Consider the following 25,169-nt stretch of genomic DNA (forward strand, 5'->3'; position numbering starts at 1 on the left):
AGACGAAGTGTAATGTTCCGAGGACCATACTGTCTGAACATGTTTATGCGTATGAATGAGGATACAGTCGAATGTCAGAAAGCAGAAGAATAACCAGAAAACACAGTTTTGTTGAATTTCATTATTTCAACATTTTTATTACTGTCCAATGTCCGGAATGCATATAAAAATAAGTTTTAAAAACGCAATTAAGGAAAGTTCTAAAAATCTCAAACATAAAAGAGCACAGCGTTTAAATATAAATCATAAATAATAAGCTATCTGGTACACTTACTAGTATATTTAGATGTCATTAAATTAGGCAAACTGCATATATAACAATCTTTGTACTAGAAAGACGCAGTGTTATTTGCATTATGTTAACAAATAGGTACAGAATGGAACATATGTATCGCTACTGAATGTTATCAAATAGGTGTATTGTAAAACGTTAAGGTGTCCAAGAAAGTTGAGTGAAAGTGCACTGAGTAATTATAAGCATATATATATATGATCGACCCAAGCCCCGAGGTTTGCATCTTTAGACAACTGCTCATATATAAGTAGTATCTTACCTCAATATGTACACACAAACTTAATTTGGTTTCTTCTTTAAATATTACCAGCACATTTCCTTGAATACATACACTAATATCGATAAAGATCACTGCAATGCAGTGCATCACACACTGTCCCGGAAAGGGTCAGTGGGAGCTTAGCCGTAAAATTACTTACTATTCGCCATAAAATGGCCATTCGTGTGCTCCCGCTTTTAGCAACCCTTCCAGAATACAGTTAGAAAGTATACGGCAAAAGTACCTGGTCACACAAACACAAGGTAGCAGCACTAAAACAAGCCAGCAGTTCATTCAACATCACCTCTTGTAAAAAATGATTAAATCGAGATCTCACATACAGACTGACGAACTGCAGAGATGGACTCTGAGGAATGAAGGTAGGTGATTAGGAATTTGCTAGAGAACAAAAACTAGTACTACCCGTTCTCGTGTAAATAGTTCAACCGGATGAGCCCAGGAAATCTGAATATGTGCTCTTTATCATGCCTTTTCCAAGGTTGTATAATGATTCCATCAGCAATATAGCTGCAAGTATCACGAGTGGCAAGACTATTAGCAAATGTTGGGATGTAGAGATGCTAAATGTCTTTGAGGGATATTTTATTTATTCTAAGTGAGCTTTTATTAAAACATTCACTTTTTGGCTCCTGTAACTTTCTATGTATCACAGCAAGCTGTAAAATGCAGTTGGATGGCTTAGTCTGCTGAAAATCAGGTCTCTCTTCTGAATTAAGGTCAACATTGGTCTGTCAGGATGTCATTTTAGATAGATGTTCAGGACAGCAAGGCTGCAGAACAAGCCAGCAATGCCCGTCTGACAGGTTTTGCTGTGATCTGCATTTTGTAGCTTACTATGTACTATGATACATAGTTGCAGAAGCCAAAAACAGTTGAAAAGTTTAATTATCAAATTACAAAAACTTTATAAATGCATTCCAAGAAATGACCCAAAGAAGTGTCCATATCATTTAGTGGCTACAGTAGAAACGTGTACTTACTGATTTTGTGAATGTGAAAATTTGCTCCAACATCAGTCTAATTTTATATAGTGACACTATAAGCTTGTAGTCCTTATCAAGTGTAAGTTAAAAATATAATTATGAAGGATTGATATGGAAACCAATATTTTACATGTAATGAACCATTCAAACATATTACTTAGTAGTCTACGTATTTGATATTGGCTACATTATATAAGCTGTGTGGTTGATGACTGGCACACAGCAATGCAATCATTACAGTTTACATTAAACTGGGCTCAACGGAAATGGACACAAGGAAATGCCTGATATCTATACGGGAGGACCAGTGGAGATAGACCTGTAGCCACAGAAGTAGATCTTTATGTCCATACTGAACATTTGTATCTCATGCAGTCAATGCCCTACTAATGGGAACTGTCTGATGAGATTTTCTCTATATAACTCACATGATGTAAAACGTGATACAATATTTATTTTGTGTGGCCTGATGTTACATTAACGTTTAAAGTGAATAAGTTCTTTGCTCTTTTTTGCTCCGTGATACTTTTCAAAAAAGCAGTGTGTGCGCGTGAGTGTATATGTGTGTGTGTGTGTGTGTGTGTGTGTGTGTAAAGATGTCCAAATGCTGTGACCTTGAAACATGAATCTACATTAATTTATAAACCATAGAAAAATTTTAACCCTTACTATAATATGTGGTTTTTATCTAATGACCGTGATAAGGGAAAAATTCACCTACTTCCATTCCAATTTGCTGCAAACTCGCCAGGTCCATAACTTTGCTAATAGAGTCTCACGCATCTTCAGGTACAATTTCCATACAAGCTCTGTACAAATACAGCTTGTGGGGTGGTCAAACAAACAGAGGTACAACGAATCAGTACGTAATGACTCATGCATGCTCTGAATACAAGACACTAATGTTATGCTATACATTTCACTACATTAGTTACATGTGACAATTCTTGTTTTCCCGGTAAAACACATCAGAGGGCATTATATATGTTCAAAAAAACATTGTATTACACATAGAACCTGCAACAGAAAAATAGCAATCTTCATGAAAATCCCCTAAGGGCTTCCTACCAATGAAGTACAATCATTTGTGGTGGTGGGGGGGGGGGTGTTCTTACACAAATGTGATGACCAAGGCTCTTTCGACAGATGAAAAACAAACAAGTTTACCATTTGGCCAATTTCAAACATAACCAGAAACATCTGAAATATACAGTAAAATATATATTTTAACATTTGGGGCCCAAATTTATTTAACACAACTATACATGCCCTTACATCAATATTTCCATCACCTGATTGAACAGTACAAAGAAAGTGAATTAAACAGAGCACGGGTTGTATATGCAATATATATGTACATTGTAGCTACAGCCCCAGTTTTCTATTCTTGGACTGAATAGCCGCGGATCACTTTACCTGTGCTCCATCTAGATGACTTTTTTTGTACCCTTTAGGAACCCCATCAAATGGGTTCAGCACTGGCTTTCTAGCAATTCATTCTACAGGGCTTTGTGCAATATAACATATCAAAATTTGAAGCATACTGTCTACTACAAAAGCTTGCAATGCACTTAAGTTTTCACGCTGTGATGAACCTTCTCTCCATAGGGTTTGTCTTCAGAGTACTAGCAGACAGACTAATCCTCTTCATAAACTTTTAGCCATTCTCTCACTAGGCCATATAGGACGTTATTTATAACAGTGAGTGACCAACATGACAATTATAGTGTTTCAAGATCTTGCCGAAAGCAAAGCTAAAAAGGTAATGGGAAGGAGATTCTGCTTAAAACATATTTAGACCTCATACAAAGAAATTAAGACCTAATCGGATATAAATGATTTTCTATTCTGCAGGAACATCTATCACAAGCAAATAGGCCAGCATGTAGTAATGCATGGAGAGTAAGGCATCACTCAATGAGAAAGCGCTCAGCTTCAAAGACAAGTCCCATTCCCATCCCCCACCCTCACAATGTTATTGCACATGTAAGCCATTGCATCTGGGCAAAGGATTCAACATCTACGTATATGACATGGAAACAGAGGTAAAGAAATGTATGAAGCATTCCTGCAACAGACTGCCCCATCATTATTCCACCAGGTATTAAAGTGATGGTATGCCGCTCTCATCCCCATTGAACTTGGCAGTCATGCTGGTAAGCTAACTAGTGGGTAAGGGCACAATATGGCCGCCCCATCGTGTGCATGACACCTTGGAATGAATATAGATCACCAGCTGAATGAAGACTTTACCTGAGTTAATCTATAAACAATTTTTTTTTCTGTTACTCAAATTGAATAGATGGGCCAGTACAGTGTCGGACTGACTATCAGAGGAACTGCCAGTAATACCAGTCCTGGCCGCGATTATCTGCACTGAACTCCAGAGCTCTCAGCTGAGCTGCGGAATGCAGCCCGGCCTGTCCGCAACTGAATGCAGGTTACCGCAGCCAGGACTGGTGTTACCGGAAACCGCCGGTAGTACTATTACTGGCCGCGGTTATCTGCATTGAACTTCAGAGCTCTCACCTGAGCTGTGGAGTCCAGCCTGGCCTGTCACGCTGTCATGGACTGAACTGTGATAGCCAGAGAATCAGTCGGCGCTCGCAGTTCAGTCCAGGCTGCACTCCGGAGCTCAGCTGAGAGCTCCGGAGTTCAGTGCAGGTAACCGCGGCCAGGACTGGTATTAGTGGCAGTTCCTCCGGTAGCCAGTCCGACGCTGGGCCAGTAACAAGTGCAAGTAAAATCCCTACAGATCGTGAACGGGAGACAAACGTCAGTACTAAAATGTACGGAGTGGAGCTGTCCTGCTTTGTACGTTACACGTCTCGGAGCAAATCTCAGCTGATCTGTAGGGGTGCCGGGTGTCGGACCACTACCGATCTCATATTTAGACCAGGCAAAATCTTTTAAAAAGCTATTAGACAGTTAAGACTATAATATATTGGGGTGACACAGTGAGCAATAACTGGAGAGAAGATGAGGTTTATTTAAAGTAGTGTTTCCAATACCCACTCATTTAATGCTTTTGACACTTTAATAACCATAGGACAATAGTGATGAGGTCCATATAACCTGCTATTTTGTTCCAATACACCAATGTGGTCACGTACTATCATTTATTGTTAGAATAGCTGTCTTGTTCAGACCCTGTGCGTTTTCTCAAACATGTAAAAGAAAAATAATGTAAAAAAATAATAACATTTATGACGTAATATAAGAGTGAATCGCTTGGTGGAAGACTGAGAAGCAGCATAAGTTATAGTCGAGATGGAAGAAACTAGAAACTAAAGGTTTTGACTAAAGTCCTAGCTGAAAGGCAGATTGTACATTCTATACAAGTTTATAAAAAAAGGGGGTATGGATGAAGTTTGGTTAATTTTCAAAAGGCACCTCAAGGCTAAAGGCTTTACAAATCTAGAATCCTTTCACTGGTCAAAATAAAAACAAACACACTTATTGCTGCTTTTCAAGTAGCAGAGAAATAAACTTCCATGTATTTGAGTCCCATACATAGGAATCTCCCTTATGAAGCCAGGATCCACCAGTAATGTAACAGAAGCAGTAAAACTGCAACAGATTCTCAAATGTGGGAAAAAGTTACTTTCCTCCATGTGCTTTCAAGTCTGTGGAATCAAAAAAGTGAAGTTCTAGGGGTTTACAGAATGTGATGATGTGCATCCCAGCCACCGAAGTACCATTTCTTTGGGGCCCTGCGGCTGGCAGCGCTTAGGAGTAGAAAGTAAGGACGCTCTGGTGATTTCCACGGACAAGCAGGATGGGTGGGAGATCTTTAGAAAGTGCCTCGAGCCAAGCCATGTAAAGTGCACTGGACACTGCACCTTTTCTTGCAACTGGAAGGCTCCTGTGATAAAAGAATTAAGCAGTTAAGATCAAGCTTAACATAGGAGGAGTGCAAAAATTAGCATAGACTAGGTAGTGATTTTGCTAGGTTCCATGTATACTATGGACGTTACCAAAGGACGTTTATGTCTGAATTGTACAATAACAGTCAAATAGTACAAAGACACACGATACCTTGAAAAGGTATCCATACCCCATGAACTTTTCGAGATGTTTCATCCTACACCTACAAGCTTAAAATGTGTTTGATATGTAATTTCAGGACAGCATGCTGTGATTGTTAAAAAACAAACATCAACTACGAATCTCTTAAAAGGCTGTGTGCTTTTGCTTGAACAAAAGGCTTTATCATCTAGTAATTATTACTGGACTAAACTGACACACACACACACACACACAGTCTGACATACCTCCTCCTGTAATTGAACATTAACAGAGAAGTGTCATTCTCTATAAAGAGGCTGGTTAGGGGGGTGGAGGGGACAGCTCTGTCAGCTCTGCTGCTTTGGGGGGGGGGAGCACTGTCAGCTCTGCTGCTTCACTGAAACTAAAATCTTTGATTGTGTCAGAATGGTTGCAGCCAGTAATCTAAGTGATGTATCAATGAATCGACTGCACTCAATTCTTGTATTGCAAAGAGTGAAACAATTTATTAGAGAAATGTGGTAGAGCAAACATCCAATGACATTTCGACCCACCTGGGTCTTAGTCAAGTCACTGTATAATGGGTGAAGGGTGAAGGATGATGTGCACTATGGCACTGAAGCATATGAAAAGGTGCCTTGAGGATATGTGTGGTATACAAGCGCAGCCGTGCCGTTGCTATTGAACTCTCATGACACAAGTCCCGTTTGCAGTTCGCAAAAAGCCATACACAGCTAGCATGTGGAAAAAGGTGATCTGGTCAGATGAGACCAAAGTAGAACTTTTTTGGGGGCTAAATGCAAAACACTGATGGAAAACTAACCCTGCACATCACCCTGAACACAACATTTCCATCATCAAAAATTATGGTATCATGTAGCATCATGCTATGGGGAAAATTGTGGTATCAAGTAGCATCATGCTATGGGGAGGCTTTATTACAGTAGGGATAAGGAAGCTGGCCAGTTCATGGGAAGATAGATGGAGCTAAATACAGAGCAATGCTGAAGGAAAACCTGATACAGGCTGCAAAAGACTTGACACTGGGGTCTAGGTTTACCTTCCAGCAGGACAATGACCCTAAACATACTGCCAGAGCTATAATGGATGGTTTAGATCAGAGGTCTCAAACTCAACTGAGTGCATGGGCCGCATATAGAAAAAACAAATTGAGAGGGCCGCATTATTTGCAGGACAAAGTGAACATTTTTAATGAATCCATGGTTTTTTTCTATACATCTTTGGATCACTTTTTTTAAACATTTTTTGCTTGTATATTATAACAAACGTGCACTTTTTTTTGTTAAGTTTATATATAAAAAAGCATTTTTAATGTAAAAAAAATAAAAAAATTCATGCTTTATTATGAATTATTTTTACATTTTATCACCTTCTTGTAATATTGTTTTACAATTAGCAGCATAGTAATCTTAGCCAACATCTTGTAGTAATGCGCCCATGCTGCAGTAATGTCCCCATCCGTGTGCCCTGTAGTAAGGTGCTCATCCTTGTGGTATTGTGCCCAGTAGTATTCTGCCCATCCTTGTAGTATGTGCCCAGTAATACAGAGCCCTGAAGTATTGTGCCCATCCTTGTGTCCTATAGTATTGTGCCCAGTAATATCATGCCCTTCCTTGTAGTATTGTGCCCATCCTTGTAGTATTGTGCCCAGTAATATTGTGCCCATCCTTGTAGTTTTGTGCTCTGTAGTATTCTGCCCATCCCTGTAATATTCTGCCCACCCTTGTAGTATTGTGGCCGTCCCTGTAGTATTGTGGCCATCCCTGTAGTATTGTGGCCATCCCTGTAGTATTGTGGCCATCCCTGTAGTATTGTGGCCATCCCTGTAGTATTCAGCCCATCCCTGTAGTATTGTGGCCATCCCTGTAGTATTGTGGCCATCCCTGTAGTATTGTGGCCATCCCTGTAGTATTGTGGCCATCCCCGTAGTATTGTGGCCATCCCTGTAGTAATATTCAAACAAAAGAAGGGAATTTTGTTTACTTACCGTAAATTCCTTTTCTTCTAGCTCCTATTGGGAGACCCAGACAATTGGGTGTATAGCTTCTGCCTCCGGAGGCCACACAAAGTATTACACTTTAAAAAGTGTAACCCCTCCCCTCTGCCTATACACCCTCCCGTGGATCACGGGCTCCTCAGTTTTGGTGCAAAACCAGGAAGGAGAAAACTTATGAATTGGTCTAGGGTAAATTCAATCCGAAGGATGTTCGGAGAACTGAAACCATGAACCAAAAGAACAATTCAACATGAACAACATGTGAACACAAAAGAACAACCAGCCCGAAGGGAACAGGGGCGGGTGCTGGGTCTCCCAATAGGAGCTAGAAGAAAAGGAATTTACGGTAAGTAAACAAAATTCCCTTCTTCTTTGTCGCTCCATTGGGAGACCCAGACAATTGGGATGTCCAAGAGCAGTCCCTGGGTGGGTAAAAGAATACCTCAATAAAAAGAGCCGAAACGGCCCCCTCTTACAGGTGGGCAACCGCCGCCTGAAGGACTCGCCTACCGAGACTGGCGTCTGCCGAAGCATAGGTATGCACTTGATAGTGTTTCGTGAAAGTGTGCAGACTAGACCACGTAGCTGCCTGACACACCTGCTGAGCCGTAGCCCGGTGCCGCAATGCCCAGGACGCACCCACGGGTCTGGTAGAATGGGCTTTCAGCCCTGAAGGAAGCGGAAGCCCAGAAGAACGGTAGGCTTCGAGAATCGGTTCCTTGATCCACCGAGCCAAGGTTGACTTGGAAGCCTGCGAACCCTTACGCTGGCCAGCGACAAGGACAAAGAGCGCATCTGAACGACGCAGGGGCGCCGTGCGAGACACGTAGAGCCGGAGTGCTCTCACCAGATCCAACGAGTGTAAATCCTTTTCACATTGGTGAATTGGATTAGGGCAAAATGAAGGCAAGGAGATATCCTGATTGAGATGAAAAGGAGATACCACCTTAGGGAGAAATTCCGGGACCGGACGCAGAACCACCTTATCCTGGTGAAACACCAGGAAGGGGGCTTTGCATGACAGCGCTGCAAGCTCAGACACTCTCCGGAGTGATGTAACTGCCACTAGAAAGGCCACCTTCTGCGAGAGACGTGATAAAGAGACATCCCGCAGCGGCTCGAAAGGTGGTTTCTGAAGAGCCGTTAGCACCCTGTTAAGATCCCAGGGTTCCAGCGGACGCTTGTAAGGTGGGACTATGTGGCAAACTCCCTGCAGGAACGTGCGGACCTGCGGAAGCCTGGCTAGGCGCTTTTGAAAAAATACGGAGAGCGACGATACTTGGCCCTTGAGAGAGCCGAGTGACAAACCCTTGTCCATTCCGGATTGAAGGAATGAAAGAAAAATGGGTAAGGCAAACGGCCATGGAGGAAAACCGTTATCCGAGCACCAGGATAAGAAGATTTGCCAAGACCTGTAATAGATCTTGGCGGACGTTGGCTTCCTGGCCTGTCTCATGGTGGCAATAACATCCTGAGATAACCCTGAAGACGCTAGGAGCCAGGACTCCATGGCCACACAGTCAGGTTGAGGGCCACAGAATTCAGATGGAAAAATGGGCCTTGTGACAGCAAGTCTGGGCGGTCTGGAAGCGCCCACGGTTGACCCACCGTGAGATGCCACAGATCCGGGTACCACGACCGCCTCGGCCAGTCTGGAGCGACGAGAATGGCGCGACGGCAGTCGGACCTGATCTTGCGTAACACTCTGGGCAGCATCGCCAGAGGAGGAAACACGTAAGGCAGTCGAAACTGCGACCAATCCTGAACTAACGCGTCCGCCGCCAGAGCTCTGTGATCCTGAGACCGTGCCATGAATGCCGGGACTTTGTTGTTGTGCCGTGACGCCATGAGATCGACGTCCGGCGTTCCCCAGCGGCGACAGATCTCTCGAAACACTTCTGGGTGCAGAGACCATTCCCCCGCATCCATGCCCTGACGACTGAGAAAATCTGCTTCCCAGTTTTCTACGCCCGGGATGTGAACTGCGGAGATGGTGGAGGCTGTGGCTTCCACCCACTGCAGAATCCGCCGGACTTCCTGGAAGGCTTGACGACTGCGAGTGCCGCCTTGGTGGTTGATGTATGCGACGGCAGTGGCGTTGTCCGACTGAATACGGATCTGCCTGCCCTCCAGCCACCGATGAAAAGCCAATAGGGCTAGATACACTGCCCTTATCTCCAGAACATTGATCTGAAGGGAAGACTCTATCGGAGTCCAGGTTCCCTGAGCCCTGTGGTGGAGAAAAAACGCTCCCCACCCTGACAGGCTCGCGTCCGTGGTGACCACAGCCCAGGTTGGGGGTAGGAAGGATTTTCCCTGCGATAGAGAATTGGGAAGGAGCCACCACTGAAGTGACGTCTTGGTTGCAAGGGAAAGAGAGACGTTCCTGTCGAGGGAAACCGACCTCCTGTTCCATTTGCGAAGAATGTCCCATTGGAGTGGCCGTAGATGGAATTGCGAACGGCACTGCCTCCATCGCTGCCACCATTTTCCCCAGGAAGTGCATGAGGCGCCTTAAGGGGTGTGACTGACTCCGAAGAAGTGATTGCACCCCTGCCTGCAGAGAAATCTGTTTGTCCCGCGGTAGCTTGACTACCGCTGACTGTGTATGAAACTCCATCCCGAGGTAAGTCAGTAATTGGGTCGGTGTCAACTTGGATTTCGGGAAGTTGATGATCCACCCGAACTGCTGGAGAGTCGTCAGAGCAACGGTAAGGCTGTGTTGACACGCCATCCGAGAAGGGGCCCTGACTAGGAGATCGTCTAAGTAGGGAATCACCGAGTGGCCCTGAGAGTGTAGGACCGCCACGACGGATGCCATGACTTTGGTGAAAACCTGTGGGGCTGTCGCCAGGCCGAAAGGCAATGCCACAAACTGAAGGTGTTCGTCCCCGATGGCGAAACGCAAGAAGCGTTGATGTTCGGCTGCGATTGGCACGTGGAGATAAGCATCCTTGATGTCGATCGATGCTAGGAAGTCTCCTTGTGACATCGAGGCGATGACCGAGCGGAGGGATTCCATCCGAAACCGTCTGGTTCTCACATGTCTGTTGAGCAGCTTGAGGTCCAGAACGGGACGGAATGATCCCTCCTTTTTTGGGACCACGAACAAGTTGGAGTAAAAGCCGCGACCACGTTCCTGAAGGGGGACGGGGGTCACAACTCCTTCTGTCTTCAGAGCGTCCACTGCCTGAAAAAGTGCGTCGGCCTGAGCGGGGGGCGGAGAGGTTCTGAAGAAACGAGCCGCAGGACGAGAGCTGAACTCTATCCTGTAACCATGAGACAGAATGTCTCTCACCCATCGGTCTTGAACATGTGGCCACCAGGCGTCGCCAAAGCGGGAGAGCCTGCCACCGACCGAGGATGAGGCTAGGGGATGCCGAGAGTCATGAGGAGGCCGCCTTGGAGGCAGTGCCTCCTGCGTCCTTTTGGGGGCGTGACTTGGACCGCCACGCATAGGAGTTCCTCTGGCTTTTCTCCGGCCTGCTGGACGAAGAGGATTGGGGCTTGGCGGAGGGACGAAAAGTCCGAAACCTCGATTGTATTTTTCGTTGCTGAGGTCTCTTAGGTTTGGACTGGGGTAAGGAGGAGTCCTTTCCCTTGGATTCCTTAATAATCTCATCCAATCGTTCGCCAAACAAGCGTTCGCCAGAAAAAGGCAAACCGGTTAATAACCTCTTGGAGGCCGAGTCTGCCTTCCATTCGCGCAGCCACATGGCCCTGCGGACTGCCACAGAGTTAGCTGATGCCACAGCTGTACGGCTAGCAGAGTCTAGGACTGCGTTCATGGCGTAGGAAGAAAAAGCTGACACTTGAGAAGTCAAAGACGCAACTTGCGGAGCAGAATTACGTGTGACAGCATTAATCTCAGCCAGACAAGCTGAGATAGCTTGGAGAGCCCACACAGCCGCAAGGCCGGGGCAAAAGACGCGCCCGTGGCCTCATAGATGGACTTCACCAGGAGCTCTATCTGCCTGTCAGTGGCATCCTTTAGCGATGAGCCATCTGCAACCGATACTACAGATCTAGCCGCCAATCTAGAGACTGGAGGATCCACTTTGGGACATTGAGCCCAACCCTTAACGGCTTCAGAGGGGAAGAGGTAACGTGTGTCAGTGAGGCGCTTAGTAAAGCGCTTGTCCGGAACCGCTCTGGACTTCTGGACAGCGTCTCTGAAGTTAGAGTGATCGAAAAACGCACTACGTGTACGTTTGGGGAACCGAAACTGGTGTTTCTCCTGCTGAGACGCCGACTCCTCTATAGGAGGAGGCGGGGGAGAGAGATCCAACACCTGGTTGATGGACGAGATAAGATCATTCACTAAGGCGTCCCCTTCAGGTGTATCAAGGTTAAGGGCGACGTCCGGGTCAGAGCCCTGAGCTGCGACGTCCGCCTCGTCCTCCAGAGAGTCCTCAAGCTGAGAACCCGAGCAGCGTGAAGAAGTCTGGGAAGATTCCCAGCGAGCCCGCTTAGCCGGTCTAGGACTATGGTCCGGGCCGGAGTCCTCCACATGGGACCTAGGGCCCAACCTGGGAGCGCGCTGCGGCGCGGACCGAGAGGGGCCTGGGGGGCGACGATCCAACAGGGGCCGGGGCCTGTGTAAGGACCGGTCTGGACTGCAAAGCTTCTAGCAGCTTGGCAGACCATTTGTTCATAGACTGAGCCATGGATTGTGAAAGTGACTCAGAGAGTTTCTCAGCAAAAGAGGCGAACTCTGTCCCTGCCGCCTGGACAGGGGGAGCAGGGGGGTCTACATGAGCCGAGGGGCCCACTAGTGACCGAGGCTCCGGCTGAGCAAGCGGAACAGGGGTCGAGCATTGCTCACAGTGAGGGTAGGTGGAACCCGCAGGTAACATAGCCCCACAAGAGGTACAGGCCGCAAAAAAACCCTGTGCCTTAGCAGCTTTGCTCCTTGTGGACGACATGCTGTTGTCTCCTAGGAGAATGATCACTGAGGGTATATGGGCAAAAAAGGGTATACAGCCCGACCGAACAGAAATATATATATAAATATGTATCTATTCCGGCACCCTAGGGGGGACCAGCACCGGGTGACCGATGTGGCTTACCGACCGCTAACAAGCGGCGTGTGTCCTCCAGATTCCCTGCCTTAGGTCCCCCGGAGCTGCAGAGCTGTTCCTGAGAATCCTCCACCGGCAGAATGCCCAAAAAATGGCTGCCGGAGCTCTCAGGGGAGGAGTGGAGCCGTGGGCGGCGCCAGGAAAGTGCGGGAATCTGGGGTCCCCACAGTGATCAGTGAGGGGGGAGGAAACATGCAGGATGCTCCAGCCCTCACATCCGACGTCAGGTCGGCAGTCTCGCCCTTACCCCTGACAGGCAGGCCCGGGGGCGGGATTTTTGCGACTAGGCCGCGATGAAGCCGGGGACTAAATTTGAGACCGCGCCTGACAAGCAGGCACGGTCGGCGCGGAAGTCCACCGGCCTTCTCAATTCAGCAGCTGCCGCAGCGTCCGGGAAGAAGGTGCGCTCCCTGCACAGTCCACACTGGGGACACAGAGTACCTTAAAGTTGCAGGGCCCGGTCCCTGAGGTTGAATAGACTCCGGTCCGGCAGATTCCCACAGGGGCTGCGGAGGGAGCACGGTCCCAGTAAATGGATGACCGCTCAGGATCCCACTTCTCCCAGAGCCGCTAAGGGATGGTGAAGGAGACGGCATGAGGCTCCGGCCTTTGTACCCGCAATGGGTACCTCAACCTTAACAACACCGCCGACGTAGTGGGGTGAGAAGGGAACATGCCGGGGGCCCCGTGGGGGCCCTCTTTTCTTCCAACCGACATAACTAATATGAGAATGCATGAGTGGATGTGTGCCTCCTTCCACACAAAGCATAAAACTGGGGAGCCCGTGATCCACGGGAGGGTGTATAGGCAGAGGGGAGGGGTTACACTTTTTAAAGTGTAATACTTTGTGTGGCCTCCGGAGGCAGAAGCTATACACCCAATTGTCTGGGTCTCCCAATGGAGCGACAAAGAAAAAAATGCTCCTCACCTTTCCTCCGTTCCCTGTGTGCTCACTATCAGTATTTGCAGAGTTTTGGATGCAACATGCTTCAGCTGCGTCCATAACCCTGCTATGTGCAGTACAAGCATAGTGGGCATGGGATTTCTAAAAAAAACCCATGCCCACTGTGCGTGTACTGCCCGCAGTGAAAACGGACCTGCGGTGCGGCATTCAGAGGCCACAGCATGTAAATTTATGCTGCGAAGTTGGAAGCGTCCTCCCTAGGCAGAACACAGCGAGGAGACCGCAGCGGCCCAAACCCTGATCGTGGGCATGGGCAGCTGCGGTCTCCTAAGGAGGAGGAGACTTGCGGCCCCGCTGATCAGGACCCGCCGCGTCCAGGACGCAGCGGATCCTGATTTTGAGCACATACCTTACCTGCTTATTGCGGCCCGTGACGATCGCGGCTCTATGCTGAGGGTCGGCGCCGGCAGGAACTTTACTGCATTTGAATCCATTTGCGGTGCCGCGCAGAGGAGCTGTGTCTGGACCAATGGCTGCTGCCTGCCAATCAGATGGAAGGAAGTGATGTCGCTGTATGACGTCACCTCCTTGCATCTGATTGACAGACAGCAGCAGCAACTGTAATTGAGCCGACAGCTCCTCTGCACGGCACCGCAAATGGATTCAAATGCAGTAAAGTCCTGCTGGCGCCGACCCTCAGCATAGAGCCGCGATTGTCACGGGGTCTGCGGGCCGCAACAAGCAGCCTCAGGGGCCGCATGCGGCCCGCGTGTTTGAGACCTCTGGTTTAGATGAAGGCATATTCATCTGTTTCAATGGCCCAGTCAAAGTCCAGACCTAAATACCAATGACAAACTGTGGTAAGATTTGAAAACTGCTGTTCACAGACCCTTTCCATCCAATCTCACTGAGCTACAGCTATTTTGCAAAGCAGAATGGACAAAAATGTCAGCCTCTAGATGTGCAAAATTGGAAGAGAAATAACCCAAAAGACTTGCAGCGAAAGGTGGTCTGGAATACAAATGCACATCCAAATTTTCAGATTTATATTTTTAAAATATTTAGAAACCAATATAATGTTGGTTATAAATGACTTAGTGACTAAATGTAGAACTGGTGGAGGAAGGTTGAACTAGATGGACCTAGGTCTTTTTTCAACCTAAGTAACTATGTAACTATGTAAGAAAGCCATGTATCATTTCCACTACAGGTCACAAACATTTGCTATTTAGTGTTGCTATAGCATATAAAATCCCAATAAAATAAATTTAAGGCTGTGGATGTAATAAGAAAAGAGGTGAGAAAAGTTCACTGGGTATGAATACTTTTTCAAGGCATTGTATGCACACAAAAGCTTTGCATCTCACAAATGCGCATTAAAAAAATAATTCACATATTTCTATGAAGAATGCACAATCGAGAAGTGGTACAGTAACAGTAAGTACACACCAGACCTCAGTAGATTACATTTCAACTTACATGACAATAACATTGGCTGTGCTCGAGTGCTCCTTCAATAATTCATTTAACCGGATCTGACGATGAGTCTAACGCAAAGCAGAGGATGAGACATAGTAAATGCTGAGATATTTGACTTTACAAAGCGAAAACTGAACAGACTTTATAACAGAGTAATAGATGGATTATTAGAACCACGTTACGGATTCTGCTTAATGTGAATTCTTCAAGATGATCCTTCACATTTTCTGCACTATGAATGGACAGTTGAATAGGGGCAGATTCTCTTTACAATGCTGCTTCTCACCTCATTTCATAATAAAATATATTCAATGAGATGGAAAAGCCTTAAAGCAGCGTTACACGATACGATATATCGTGCGATCTCATGAGCGATCGCACCGGCCTACGTCGTTTGTGCGTCACGGGCAATTCATTGCACGTGTCGCACAAAGTCGTTAACCCCCCGTCACATGTACTTACCTCCCTAACGACGTCGCTGTGAGCGGCGAACATACTCTCCCTGAAGGGGGAAGGACGTTCGGCGTCACAGCGACGTCACACAGCGGCCGCCCAATAAAAGCGGAGGGGCGGAGATGAGTGTGACGTAACATCCCACCCACCACCTTCCTTCCTCATTGCCGGCGAGACGCAGGTAAGTTGTTGTCAGTCGTTCCCGGGGTGTCACATGTGGCGATGTGTGCTGCCACGGGGACGACGAACAACCGGCGCACAGAAGGAGGAACGACATTATGGAAATGAACGACGTGTCAACGAGCAACAATAAGGTGAGTATTTTTGCTCGTTAACAGTCATTCGGAGGTGTCACACTGAACGATATCTCTAACGATGCCGGATGTGCGTCACGAATTTCGTAACCCCGACGAAATATTGCACGATATATCGTACCATGTAACGCCGCCTTTAGGGTATGTGCCCACAATCAGGACTTGCTGCATCCTGGACTCAGTGGCTCCTGACCTGCTGGGCCGCAAGTCTCCTCCACAGGAGACCGCAGTTGCTCCTGCCCATGATCAGGGTTCCGCAGTGTCACTCTTTTTCCTTCGGAGAACACTTGCGACTCCGTAACAAACAATTAACATGCGACTCAGAAAACCGCACCGCTGGTCAGTTTTCGCTGTGGGCAGTACATGCACAGTGGGCATAGAATTTCTAGAAATCCCAACCACTATGCTTGTACTGTACATCACAGCGTTTTGGACTCAGCTGAAGCATGCTGTGTCCAAAACGCTGTGGACACTGATCGTGGTCATGTACCCTTAACCTGCCAATTTGAGGATAGTGTAAGAATGTACAACCCACACTATGGAATGGAATTGGAATAATTTTTTATCAGTTCTATTACAGGCCGAGGTTTCTTGATGCTTGCTGACTGACTACATTTCCATGGATGTCCATAGCCAAGACAGGACAGGGAAATCCAGAGGCAATTTGGGGTACCCTCCCATCCCTTAAATGATATAGCGGTCCACAAAATAATGGTGCAATGAACTAAGATAACTACAATCATAGAAGCAACCTTAGTTTGGGTAAACCGTTTAGAAGCAGTTGTATGGTGTTCTCTTGAATGGGGACTGTTCAGTTATTTGGGGAACAGCTTATCCAAAAGGTACCACAGAAATCAGTATCTGGCTAATCAGTGATTAATTGCTATAGCTGGCCTCAATCTTAAAGGTGCACTGCAAGATTATCGTGAAGGGCATCTCTGCCAGTCCTATAGAGTGGCAATGCGAATGTGGGAGCTCCCCTCCATTTGAACAGGGTACAAGGGATTACGGTTCTGGTAATCGGGGGGGGTGGGGACGTCCACCAATCTAACAGTTTTCACCTTTACTATGGAAAGACTATATTTTATTAAAAGTGGAATTTTCCTATGTTATAGGAATTGTGTCACAACAATCCCATTATAATTTAGGAGACACCTTTTATAATCCTCTGCGATCACCATGGGAATTCCCCATAGAAAGTAATGGATACCTTGGTCTTATAAAGTTCTAGCTCGTTATCTGTTATTCTCCACGGTTCTTCTTCCTTCATTTTGTCAGCTACATCCTGTTCCTTCTCATCTTCGTGCAGCCTGAACGGCTCAATCATCTCCTCAAAAGCTGCCACACTGAAAGTAACAGAGGAGAAGAAAAACAAAGCGGTAAGTGCAGAGATACTTCATTGTAGTAGTGAAATTAACAACAAAGTCACTTTAAGGCTTTTAAGAATCTACACGTCAAACATGAAAGTCTTGGCTTTATCATCATAAATCCAATTTCCTCTATATAAAAAAAAAGAACAAATCATAATTCCGCAATAAAATGAGACCAGACAAGGAGGGCTGCTAAGATCCATGGGAAGCAGATCATTCCCATGCAGATCTATTCTACAAAATGACAAATCCGGTTGATGTTTTTGAAGCTACCAAAAGCAGAAAATAAAATTGAAGGGGTGTGATATACTGAAATAAGAGCCAAGTCCAGGATTTACCAAAAGTGATTCTGACAAAGGAATGGCTGGCAATAAAAACAGCATATAAACATTATTACAAGCAATTGGCACGCATGGCAAACTCCTCACTTGTTTATAGCCAAAGTTGAGAGTTGCAACTTTCATTTTTAAAGTGTTTTTTTCCCTTTATCACTGTGTTACATGTAGAGGTATAAGGATTACAGAATACAAAACACAATCATTTCCATGTATAAAAAGGGACCAATTAAAAGTATACACAATAACCAAGCACAAAAGCCATAAAACAGTCATTAATCACAAGGAGAGTAATTTAAACCACGGTGTATGCCATATAAATATATAGCACACCCAAACCTACGCTAGAGAGGGGTCAGGAGCCACTTAAGTGTATACATATTATATTAGTATATTGCTATAAGAATCTATTACTAAAAAAAAAGTCTACATTGGAAATGCTTCCATCTACAGGACTAAAAAAAAAAAAATGCAGAATTGCCCAAAATGTGCGTTCTCCAATGTTACAAATAGAGTAGGCTTTTAGTCTGCAGCATCGGATGAGCGCAGGGAGCAATGGAGCAGGCCGGATCTATAGCATAGGGCTTGTAAAGGCTTGTAAGAGCTTGGAAACCGTCCAACTCTGATTAGTCTGCAGAGGTGGCCGGTAACCTAGGCAACAAGTAATAAACTAGAAAATAAAAGACCCTCCATTCTTGAGAATGTAGATGATTTTTAATAAGTAAAAAGATGTCTGATTAGCCGCACTGAATAGGGTTAATCCTTGAGTGGATCAGCGGCAGTGCAGACCGCAAATCCGCAGTACAAATCAGAGTCATGCTTTGATTTCTACTGCAAAAAATACATGGCAGAATTTAACCTCACATGTGAATACAGCTCAAAAGTGAGAGAACATTGAGAAGAAAACTTAAAATCTAGCACATACATGTGTAATCCAGGAAGGCTTTCAACAAGTAACAGCCTGGGTTTGCCACACCCAAGTTTTTTTTTCCCCAAACGGTACAAATTTGTATTTCCAAGAATGGCCCATTGCTTCTAGACATCATAGGTTATGTTCTGACAATATTAATAATGCAATTATAAAAGTACAAGTCCCCACATGACCCTGCACCCATACACACGTCACAGGCCCAATCAGACACCACAAACGTCACATACTTTTCCTTCTTCGGCTTCGTGTTGATATCGCCAAGGACCATAATGTCAGAGAAGTCAATTCTGAACTTGCTGAGTAATGTGGCCATCCTAGAAGAAAACCCCACAGTAAATGTAAGCAGACAATAAAACCTGACAAATATTTTATCCCATTGTGCTCAATGTCCTCCTTTCCCCCAGGAGATGATGTCGTCAGTGAACAAGACAAGTTCTAACAGTTATTGTGCACCCGGACATAGACAAGGAGGTTTTCAACCCAGAAGTGGAATTTGCTCTTTCACGGCCATTTCCTTGTATAATGTGCACATAGTGAACTCGTGTGCAGATCACAATGTCACGGATCTAATTGTTGTGGTGGCTTAGGATTATTACTTGGCACGACTGTCATTCTCGCTTTCATCAGCAGATCGTCTGGCGAGAAATGGACTTGGTTTAAGCTGGAGGAACACCTCTTTGAACAGCAGTTTTTCCCACACTTCTCAAGAAAGGATTATAATGTAATAGATCATTATAATCATAAATAATGATTGTAGTAGGTGACAAATTGGATTACACTACTAAGGTTATCCTCAAGGCTAACAAAATCTCCAACGTGCATGTGAATCTGGGTGTGAAACATATCCCAGAAAAACAGGATTTTGGTTTGAACATTTCTTTAAGTAATATATATAAATTGCTCAAATTGTAAGGCCACGTGCACACATGGAGTATTTGGTGAGGTTTTTACCTCAGTATTTGTAAGTCAAACCAGGAGTGGAACAATCAGAGGAAAGTATAATAGAAACACGAGCACCACTTCTGTATTTCTTACCCACTCCTGGTTTTGTCTTACAAATACTGAGGTAAAAACTCACCAAATACGCATGTGTGCACAAAGGTCTAAATGGTGAAAGAAAGGCTCCTACTAAAGGGCTCAATGTGGCCCATAATTGAAAGTCACCACCGTAACAAGCGAGCCCATGAAATATCTTCCATCCTAAACATTCTACCATCAACTGCGAGTATCATTGTTGAAAAGTGACATGAAGAAACAGAAGAATAGGGTCTATCTGGTGGTAACGATGAGTGGGAGATATAGGAATGCACGCTTTTTAGGCTAGTTAAACCCACAACTAAGGATGTATGTAGGATGGCTGCTGCAGTACTCTTTGGCTGGGAACACCCGCTGTGAAGACAACGTAGTGGAGAAACGGGAGTAGTAGTCAGTGCTGCTGAGAATCCAGGAAACCAGTGGGAAAAAAATGGTTTATTCGCTACACGTTTCGACGTTTAGCCAGCTTCATGAGGAGAACGAATAGATTATTATGGTTCTCGTGATGAAGTAGGTGGCTAAGCTTCGGAAACACGTAGAGAATAAACCACTTTTTCCTACTTATTTCCTTGATTTCTTGGATCCTCAGCAGCACAGACAACTACTCAAATTATTGAAAAGTGGAGCACTTAGAATCCACAGTGACTCAGCCACATAGTTGACACCACGTAAAGTAATAGATGGGGGCTCCAAGTAATGGGGAGCAAAGTACATAAAAGTCACCAATGCTCTGCTGACTCACTAACCAGAGCTTTTTTCGGAGATTAGCACAAAATGTGTCTCTTAGCATCAAAAGGGATATTCTTCTTGCAGAGAGTGACACACCATTCCAACATGCCAGTGCTGAGGAGACTAAGCCGCAATGCTCCTCTGGGAAATATGCAAATTGTCTCTTCAGTGAGGAAGTAGATGAACTCTAGTGCAACTATTGGAGATAGCAATCATAAAAGTCATAAGTGACCCTTTTAAGCTTCCCATTTAGACCCAATGTTAGCCTCTCAAGCAGCCAGATCAGAACTCATACTTTGCACTGACGAAGGACAACCATCCCGAAACACCATGTCTACAAATTGAAGTTCTGATCTGGCATAAATCCCAAGTCATATGACAAGACTTGTTAAAAAGGGTCACTTTGACTTTTAGGATTGATACCTCCAATAGGGGGTACTAGAATTTGTGTACTTCCTCACTGAAGAGATAATTAGCATATTTCGCTAGGTATTCACCCTCGGGTATTAAGGGAGTTAAATAGTGTGATAGACAGGCCTCTATTCCTTATATTTAAAGACTCTATAGAAACTGGGTCTGTTCCACTGGATTGGCGGCTAGCAAATGTGGTACCAATATTCAAAAAAGGGTGTAAAAGGGAACCTGGAAACTATAGGCCGGTAAGCTTAACATCTGTTGTGGGTAAAATGTTTGAAGGGTTTTTAAGGGATACTATTATGGAATGTCTCAATGTTAATAATTGTTTAACTCCATATCAACATGGATTTATGAAGAATCGCTCCTGTCAAAGTAACCTGATCAGCTTCTATGAGGATGTAAGCTCTCACATGGACCGAGGAGAATCATTGGATGTCATTTATCTCGACTTCGGTAAAGCATTTGACACTGTCCCACATAAAAGACTGATCAGTAAAATGAGAAAGCTTGGGCTCGGGGAAAATGTGTGTAGATGGGTAGGTAGCTGGCTTAGTGATAGAAAACAAAGAGTGGTTATTAATGGCGCATACTCAGATTGGGCCAGGGTTACTAGTGGGGTGCCACAGGGGTCTGTATTGGGCCCCCTACTATTTAATATATTTATTAATGATCTGGTGGATGGTTTACAGAGTAAAATATCAGTATTTGCAGATGATACAAAACTATGTAAGGTAGTTCACACAAAAGGAGGACAGTTTGCAACTACAGATGGATTTGAGTAAATTGGAGAATTGGGCTGAAAAATGGCAAATGAGGTTTAACACAGATAAGTGTAAGGTTATGCACATAGGAAGGAGAAACAGATGCTACGATTACTTACTAAATGGAAAACTGCTGGGGAAATTAGACATGGAAAAAGACTTAGGCATATTAGTCAATAAGAAGCTAAATTGGAGTGCCCAGTGTCAGGCAGCAGCCACCAAAGCAAATAGGGTGATGGGATGCATTAGAAGAGGTCTGGGGGCACGAGGTGAAAACATCATTGTCCCTCTGTACAAATCACTCGTCAGACCACACTTGGAGTATTGTGTGCAATTTTGGGCGCCGGTGCTCAAGACATTACTGAACTTGAAAGGGTTCAGAGGCGGGCTACTAAAATAATAAATGGAGTGGGTGCATTACAATACACGGAAAGGTTATCAAAATTAGGTCTATTTACTCTAGAAAAGAGAAGACTTAGGGGAGACCTAATAAATATGTACAAATATATCAGAGGGCCATATAGAGATCTCACCCATGATCTGTTTGTACTAAGGACTATGACAAGAACAAGGGGGCATTCTCTTCGATTGGAGGAAAGAAAATTCCTACATCAGCATAGAAGAGGGTTCTTCACGGTAAGAGCAGTGAGGCTCTGGAACTCTCTTCCTGAGGAAGTGGTGATGACCAACTCACTGAATGAATTTAAGAGAGGAATGGATGCTTTTCTTGATAGCAAAAATATAGAAGGTTATAAATAGCATAATCTTACAGGTAGATAGAAGAGCGACCAAGATTATTAGAGGAATGGGTGGGCTGCAATACCAAGACAGGTTATTAAACTTGGGGGTTATTTAGTTTGGAAAAACAAAGGCTTAGGGGGGATCTAATCACAATGTATAAACATATGAGGGGACAGTACAGAGACCTTTCCAAAGATCTCTTTACACCTAGGCCTGCGACTGGAACACGGGGGCATCCGCTACGTCTTGAGGAAAGAAGGTTTAATCATAATCACAGACGAGGATTCTTTACTGTACGAGCAGTGAGACTATGGAACTCTCTGCCGCATGATGTTGTAATGAGTGATTCCCTACTAACATTTAAGCAGAGCCTGGATGCCTTTATTGAAAAATGTAATATTACCAGTTATGTATATTAGATTTTATGACAGGGTGTTGATCAAGGGAACTAGTCTGATTGCCATATGTGGAGTCAGGAAGGAATTTTAATCCCCATTGGAGCTTGTTTGACACATTGGGGTTTTTTTTGCCTTCCTCTGGATCAACATGTTAGGCTACGGGTTGAACTAGATGGACTTAGAGTCTCCCTTCAACCTTAAAAACTATGAAACTATGAAATTCATGTGTCATGGCCGAGCAGCTGTACGTGAGTCTTACATCACACAATGCGTTGCGTGAAGCGGTGTAAAAACACACCGCCACTGGACTGTGCCTTTAGACAAGTGACACATGACCCCACAGTACACATTTCCATTGATTTAGTTTCATGGAGGTGTCTAGGTTTTAAGAATGTCAAAAGAACATTACAAATATGAGTGCATTGTACCAACTCTAAGGATTAATAGTGGAGGGATAATATCCAGAAGAGTGGAAGCTGTTTTATGTGCGCATAGTGGACCAAGTCTATATTATTAACTACTGATTTAGCATGGAATGTCATAAAAGCTCCAGTAGATATATGTCATTGTCCCAATACTTCCATCCCATCTATATATAGCTGCACTCGAGCATAAAATTGAAAAGAATAACTAAAGATCACTTGTGATTCGAAATGCGTTAGAAGATATCCCTATTTTATCTAGTCCCAAGTACATATATGGAAATATAATAAAGCCTATCAAGATTTTATGATATAGATTTTCTCCATGTATCCTGGATCCATTACCCTGTGTTCAGTAGATGGTGACTTTCTCCTAGTTTATTGACCCATCTCAAATGTGATGTTTAGCTTCAGAATAACAGTAAGCCTTTCTCAAGGATATGGCTGCAGTACAGTATATGTAGTGTGTCAAGACAGTCTGAGCGGGAACACCCTACTACAGTGCCCGAATAGCCTACTGGTCCTGATGGAACATCCTGTTTAAATACATATTTGTACCAAAAGGATGAAACTTACGCTCTGCGATCGTGATCTATCCTGTTAATTTTTCCACCGATAAACACTCTGATCTTGCAGTCGTTCCATTTCTTTTTGGTAGTCAGCAAGTATGGAATTAACAGCGTCAAACCTGAGCAAGGGCGAAAATGGCATTAATGTGGACATAGAAACCTTAGTGCAGATGGATCAGTAAGGTGTGCATGTGCATAGATCCAAACAAGAAAATAAGGAAGGGAAATAATCTAATACATAGACCCTAGTCATGTATCTATAGTTGCGTGCGGACACTTTGCCTGGCCATAACTATAAGTGTACCAGGATTGTAGCTAATGGTCATGAACCTCTCCCCCCATCCAATTATAAAAGTGACATGACTTCATCCGCACCAACCAAAGAGATTGCATTCAAAAGAGAAATCAATTTTATGCACAAGCCCCAGCTAGGAGCAGAGAGACTCCAGCTTCAATCGATTGGCAAACACAACAGAATATATCCTCGGGGAGTAACATTGTGAATAAGGTCAAAACTGTCCAGCAGCTGAAGCCGCACATGAACCAAATAGTGATCAGCAGCAGATAACTTCCCTACCGGACGGTGTCCGAACACTGGCTCCAAGATCTACAAAGCCTGCTGAGTACTAAAGACCAAACTGTGCCCCACGCTCCCAGCTGGCCCAAAGTTGTTTTTACAAGGGCAGTAACAGAAACAGCTACACAACCATAATAGATACATTATATAACAAGCCACAAGAAAGGCTCCCAGAGTTCACAATGCAAAGAGCATAAACCCTATTGACCTGTCACCGGGTCAGACTCACGTCTTCCTGAGCTCGAAAAGTGCATAAACAAGATTAGCCTGTCCTCACCAGGCCAGATTTTACGAAATGTATTCCCACTACTCCCCAGATTATTCCTTTTTTAAAATCTGTTATATGGTTCCAGAGATCTGGGCCTTGTTTATTAGTGTGATTGACCTGATGACAGGTGCCCTTTAAAGAAATTAGAAATACCAACAGAATACCCTGATTATAAGGCTGAGCTCACACATTGAGGTTTTCATGCGTTTTATGCAAAATAAAAGCTGTTTTTTTTACAGTACCTGCAAAAGCTATGAGATTACAGAAATCTCATGCATACGATTGTTTTTTTTTTCCTAATAGAAACTGCTGCATTTCTGAAAGAAGCAATGTGTCAATGCTTTCAGAGTTTTTGCAGGGTTTTTCATTTTGTAAAAACGCTGCAAAAATGCAACCGCTGCAATGGTGAATGAAACTAACTTTATTTCAACAGGTATTGTAGACAAATGACACCACAAACGCAGCAAAAAAAGCAGCAAAGCCGGTTTTTGGAAGATTTTTTTTTTTTTTTTTTTTTTTACTACCAAGAAACAGATTTTACAGCAGAAAAAAAAAGCAGCAAAAATGCAATATGTGAACATAGCCTAAAAGTTGTGACCTTTTTTTTTAAATGTAGGCCACACTTGTACAGAATTGAGGTCGCTCTGGTCGGTCCCTATGGCCCTTACCTCCATCATCAAAGAGCCACCACACATCGATTGTGCTTTTGCCTTGCTTCTTTTGAAATTGTAAGCTGGCATCCAGAAGTCTCTGGTCGGCGGTGTTCAGAGCTACGCCTTGACCTTTGGAGTCTATGCAGAAA

At 44.5% G+C, this 25,169-nt stretch overlaps 1 protein-coding gene across 3 annotated transcripts in view; it reads right to left on the bottom strand.

The window, feature by feature from the left end:
• Positions 1 to 2,417: 2,417 nt before the first annotated feature.
• Positions 2,418 to 25,169, bottom strand: part of SLC12A2 (solute carrier family 12 member 2) — a 160,424-nt gene continuing 137,672 nt past the window's right edge. For all 3 annotated transcript variants that reach the window (XM_075324695.1, XM_075324704.1, XM_075324687.1), the window contains 6 exons: positions 25,036 to 25,158; positions 23,530 to 23,641; positions 18,678 to 18,764; positions 17,025 to 17,160; positions 15,048 to 15,115; positions 2,418 to 5,423 (listed from right to left, as the gene is read on the bottom strand). In XM_075324695.1, the coding sequence (XP_075180810.1) occupies positions 5,288 to 5,423; positions 15,048 to 15,115; positions 17,025 to 17,160; positions 18,678 to 18,764; positions 23,530 to 23,641; positions 25,036 to 25,158 (662 nt within the window). In that variant the 3' untranslated portion in view covers positions 2,418 to 5,287. The remainder of the gene's footprint in view (positions 5,424 to 15,047; positions 15,116 to 17,024; positions 17,161 to 18,677; positions 18,765 to 23,529; positions 23,642 to 25,035; positions 25,159 to 25,169) is intronic.

This window comes from Anomaloglossus baeobatrachus, chromosome 1, assembly GCF_048569485.1.
Source record: "Anomaloglossus baeobatrachus isolate aAnoBae1 chromosome 1, aAnoBae1.hap1, whole genome shotgun sequence".
Lineage (NCBI taxonomy): Eukaryota > Metazoa > Chordata > Amphibia > Anura > Aromobatidae > Anomaloglossus > Anomaloglossus baeobatrachus.